Source organism: Fulmarus glacialis, unplaced genomic scaffold (genome assembly GCF_000690835.1).
Source record: "Fulmarus glacialis isolate BGI_N327 unplaced genomic scaffold, ASM69083v1 scaffold1304, whole genome shotgun sequence".
Lineage (NCBI taxonomy): Eukaryota > Metazoa > Chordata > Aves > Procellariiformes > Procellariidae > Fulmarus > Fulmarus glacialis.
In genome coordinates this window covers 1-5,178 of record NW_009207292.1, presented here as the reverse complement: position 1 = coordinate 5,178, position 5,178 = coordinate 1, and the positions used below count along the sequence as shown (strand labels likewise).

General features: G+C 39.5%; 1 protein-coding gene across 1 annotated transcript; it reads right to left on the bottom strand.

Annotated features, from left to right (window-relative positions):
• Positions 1-359: 359 nt before the first annotated feature.
• On the bottom strand, positions 360-4,732 carry GAR1 (GAR1 ribonucleoprotein). The gene is made up of 6 exons (XM_009576025.1): positions 4,555-4,732; positions 4,324-4,478; positions 2,757-2,816; positions 2,211-2,346; positions 1,129-1,245; positions 360-481 (listed from the first exon to the last, which is right to left on the bottom strand). Exons 1-6 carry the CDS (start codon positions 4,730-4,732, stop codon positions 360-362), a joined length of 768 nt encoding a protein of 255 aa, XP_009574320.1.
• Between the last annotated feature and the right edge of the window lie 446 nt (positions 4,733-5,178).

Here is a 5,178-nt window from a genome sequence, read left to right as displayed (position 1 = left end):
TAAGGGGGAGGTTGGGGCAGTTAAAAACCCTTAGCAATTTTAGTATCAGTGTTATTAGATACAATTAGGTGACTCAAGAATAGTATTAACCTTGTCTTATTCATTCGATAGCAGCTTCTAAGAAGAACATGTCTGAATGCCTTTGGCTTTCATTGAGATTTATACAGAAAAATCCACAAAATATCCTTTGCTATCTTCCTTTCCTTTTATACATTATTATCTATAAAAAATTTCTATCAACACAAAATTTTGAAGTTTAGTTTGTAAAAAAAGGTTCACAAAGGTGGTTTAAACAGCATGTCCACTTTAGAGCAACCCAGAAGATTCAATACAAAAGGAGGATGAGAACTAGGGATCAGTCACACATAGGTAACGGGGTTCATACTGACGAATGTGCATCTACTGAACCCGTAGAGTTTTTTGAAAAAACATTTCAATTGATTGTTTACTCCAAACTCCAACATGAAGTCAAGCATTGTTTCTGACAAATGACGTAGTCAAACAGTTTAAGAGTAACACTGAATCCTGGCTTAGTTAAAAAAGTTCAAGAATATTCTGACCAGTCTTCAGTTCTTTGCCTGGGGTTAAGCTCTCCTCATGTGTTGATCAACAGTCATTAAGCGTAAAAATAATTGTCATTTTACAGCTTTAAGTTCTTTATAAAAAGAACTTCTTCAGGGTCCTTTACAAAAATTTTTCCTTGTTCTTCACTTCTGCAGATGATATGGTAAGACAGCGGGGAGATACTCGTGGCTCCATTTTTAATATCCTCTTCCTATTTTAAAAGGGAAGAAAAATACACTGAACAATTCACATCTTAGATGCATTTAAAGCAAATAAATTATATACGTAACACTAAATGACTTGACAGAATAAAATAATTTATCATCATTATCTGTTTTCACAGTCCTTTTTGAATGCAAAAAACTAGCGTGGTCTACACAAGCATCAAAAAAAGCAGAATACTGTGCTTCGGTTTAAGCTAGCTACTGTGATGCACAGAAACTTTTAGCATAGAACTATAAATACCTATAAGAGATTAAAACCCACAACATTCTGATTAATATTTAAAAGCTTTAGAAATCCAGAGCCATTCTTATTACTGAAATGTAAAAACCACACACTCACCTCGAAAGCCTCCTCCTCCACCACCTCTTCCTCCTCTGAATCCTCCTCCTCCTCCTCCCCCTCTTCCTCCTCTGAATCCTCCTCCTCTTCCTCCACCTCTTCCTCCTCCAAATCCTCCTAAACATAGGAAAGAAATTACACTTTGAGGAGCATATAAATTCTTTGTTATGCGCAACAACTTATTTCACTGACAGCTTCTGAAAGGAAACAACAACAAAAAACCAGAAACTGTCAATTGCTGGACAGTTACTAGGTCAATTACTAGTACCTTGTCTCTTCTAGGGACCATCTGCAGCATTTTAGGTATTAGTGTCTGATATACAATGTCCAAAATACTAAAGACACCAACAAAACTCCACAATAAATTTCTTTCATGGGAGCAAAAAATTAATTACAACTAATAATTAATAATTATTACAACTTTTAATTATTACAACAATTACTAATTACAACTCAACAGAACATTAAAACAAACAAAACAAAAAAACTTTGAAATACTTGTGCCTCGCTGCAAAGGGGCAGGGTAGGGAGAAAAGGCAAGAAACTGCAATGTAAGAAAAAATTAACTTCAGCTTTAATTGAGGAATACATCGCAGATGATGTTCAACAAGCAAAGAAGGATGAGATCTAGCAGGTCATTCACCCCTCTCTCAAACACTGCATTTCAAGTATTTTGTCCAAACTAGATTTTTAGAACATACTAAAAATACAGCTTTCACTGACAGTTTCAAGTGTGTACTATCTACAACCTTTTACCACAAGTTTGCTTAGTAGTCACACTTTCTGTCTTTGTTATAAATCAGCACACTCTCCTTCCCATGCTTTGGAGCTGTTACTTAGCTAACTACAGAAGCCTAGGTCTTGCCATTGGAAAGATATCACTGTCTCTTCCATTGAGTCATCAAACAGAAGTATGCATAACATTTTTCTTTGCAGTACAACTGTTGATATTCAAGTACTCAACTGCAGCTTTACAAAAAAAAAACCAAAAACCAACAAAAAAAAACAACCAAAAAGACGAAACAACCCACCCCACACCAAAAAAACCCAACATTCTGCAGCTTCCATTCTTGGGATCTTACCTCTACCACCACCTCTTCCTCCTCCACGTCCACCACCACGTCCTCCTCTACCACCTCCTCTGGGAGCACCTTTTTCTCCAGGTGGCCTTGGCAAAAATCTCTGAAGGGGTAGCAGCTTTGCTGGATCAATGTAAAACTGTAGGAAGAGAGTTCCATTAGGCTTTGAAAATACCATGGCTAAAGAGCACATTAATATCTCCCTTTACAAATATCCACAATTTGGTCTTAACCCTTTATGTCAAATTGTCCTCTGCAAATAGCCAAATAAAGAAAGCACGCAGGAAATAAATCACAGTGTTATAAAGTTATTAAAATATAGATGATATTGGCACGAGTTTCATCTTTTACATGTTTTTTTGTGGGGCGGGAGAAGGAGGAACGTGGCAGATACAAAAGTGAAAAGGAACAGGAAATTAACACTTATGTTTACAAAAGACAACTGGCTTTTAAAGTTAATAAAAACTTAATACAGCTTTTATTATCTGATGACATAGATTTATTTCACTGATGACATACAGTAGAACTCTGTTATTGAGATTGGCTAACCTTTTGCATTTTTTTAAATGAAGAGGCTCTCATGTTCTCAGACAGTTTCACTGAAAAATACTGTTAGTTTCTTTAAGGAACATAGCAGGAATAAAACACTAGAAATTGTGATTTTGATTATTATATGAAAGGCACATTCAGACATTTTCTAAATTAGTATTTTATAAATTAAGCTAAACATCATCACCGCAAATGAAAAACTACAATTAAAAAGTCAGGAGAAACTATTTCCAATTTTCCTCAGGGCTTTTTCAAACTTTTTCAAAGTTACAAATATGGTATTTCGTGGTAAAATCATTTTTTCCTTCCACGTACTAAGGCATAAGGAAGAACATACCAGTGAAGAGAGTACATAAAAACGTAATTGTAAAGAAACAAATGTTTACAGCAAGTGACGACCCCTTTAGCCCCAGGGTGACCTCAAGGCTTATCTGGAACAATTTACATGCCGCAGGGCTCTGCTAGTGCTGCTGCTGCTGGGTGGTACAACTGCCTGGCTGTGGAAAGATAAGAGCCAGCAGGGACTGCTGCACCAACCACATGTCCAGCCTCATCCTACAGTGAAGGGGCAGATGCTCTCTGTAACCCCACACGCAGTCTTGTAGGAATCCGTTGGCTCTCCAGTGTGCAAGGACTTCGGTATGCGGTTCCTAAGATCAGAAAGAGCTGCTGGCCAACTCTGTTTAATTAGAACTGAAGATTAAATGGGGAAGCAAAGAGCTGCAAAATCCAATAACATATTTTCTTAGTATGTTATTGTAGGAAGAAAACAAGTTTCTGAAATTCAAATAATTCTGATACAAAAAGTAAATCTGCAAGTTAATTCATTCAGAGCCTGAGAGTGATTTAAACCTGCACATTTTACTTCACATTTAATGTGGGACAGGAAAATGCATGCAGGTAGTTACTGATGCTCAACCAGCAACACAGGCTAAGTCTTACTGCCATGTTACAGGGTTACTCCCCCAGTTGTCCTGCTTTTGTCATGGATTCTGTCAATCTGGCAGTGACAACAGAATGGACCCAGTGCCTCTGTCTCAGCAAGCCTGCTTTGCAAGAGGACGCCCTAGCACAAGCCCACACTTTTATTGGCAGTTTAAGTAACAAGCTGGACAACAAGCAATAGGACATCTTAGCACAAACTCATCTTTGTAATTAATAAGCTGGAACATGAGCAAGGTCCCCTAATGCACAAAAAAACCCCGCTCCCTTGATCCAACTCTATTACAGGTGAGTAACCTATAGCAGAAAATTTGGTCAGGTAGCTAGAAAAAGCTCGAACATCTTGAACCACCATGGATCCAAAAGACATCTGCCAGTACTCGTACTGACTGAAAACCTCTGCCTGACCTAACGGACTCTGTCATATTGGAAAAGCTTTAAGATAGGCACTTAATGTGAATGAGGCACCTACTGACACCAACAGTTGCAGCTAGACTTGTGACTGTTCACATCTAACTGGTAGCCAAGCCTTGAATTATTTTAAAATCCTAGAGAAATTCCATTTAATAATCAATCACCCTTTAAAAAACAAATCCTGTACGTCACACATTTTTTTGAAGGATACAAAATCTCTCAGCTGTCCAAAGATTTCATCCACCTTGCCAATCTGTTCCTTATTATCCAAGTACACTGGGGCGTTGAAATAAGGCACCTTGTTTTCTTCTGTTTTACATTTACAAACAATGTCATCTTCACACGGATGCATGAACTCTCCCAATACTGAAATAAAGAACAAACAAGCTAAAGATCTGGAGCAGTCATTCTAAATTAAACACAATCTCTTCATGTGACTTACAAACTACCCTTTCTGGAGGCCCCTGGTCATATCCGCCTCTGTTGAAGCCTCCTCGTCCACCTCCCCGTCCAAAGCCACCTCGTCCACCACGATTAAAGCCACCTCTGTCACCTCCACCTCCTCCACGACTGAAGCCACCTCCTCTTCCTCCTCCACCTCCTCTTCCACGAAAAGACATTCTCTACCACCTCCTAAATTGTGGACAAAAATCAGTTATTTAAGATGTAAAAGGTATTTCATATGTGATTTGCTGTACAAATTAAGGTCTCCTGACAGCTTTGTTGATTTAATGGGTTAGCCCTTTCAGTCCTCACTGAAAACATGTAGGCACATGAAAAATCAAGTTTGATTATCATCCACTGCAACGCCTACCTGTAAAAAGCAACTAGCAGTGTCGGCATGTTTTTCATTCACATGTATGAGGGTTGAACGTGACACTCTCCAGCCCCAGGAGAAGACTGTGACACTCTCCGGCCCCAGTCCCGCGAAGCAGCGGCACAAAGCGAGACGGCACTCGGCGCCCATCCGCAGCGCCTCTCCCGGGCACCTCACAGGGCCCACGGGGCACCGCCTGCAGCCTGGGTATGGGGATCCCCCGCGAAGGGCGCCCTCCCCCGCGCCCCC

Excerpts from the sequence above, each read along its gene's own strand:
- GAR1 (XM_009576025.1), bottom strand. The coding sequence starts at position 4,732 with ATGTCTTTTCGTGGAAGAGGAGGTGGAGGAGGAAGAGGAGGTGGCTTC. Across the intron at positions 2,817-4,323 it reads TTGGACAGCTGAGAGATTTT|TATTTTTCAGTGAAACTGTC; the intron begins GTATCCTTCAAA and ends AGAAACTAACAG. Across the intron at positions 482-1,128 it reads TGGAGGAGGAGGCTTTCGAG|AAACAATGCTTGACTTCATG; the intron begins GTGAGTGTGTGG and ends GTCATTTGTCAG.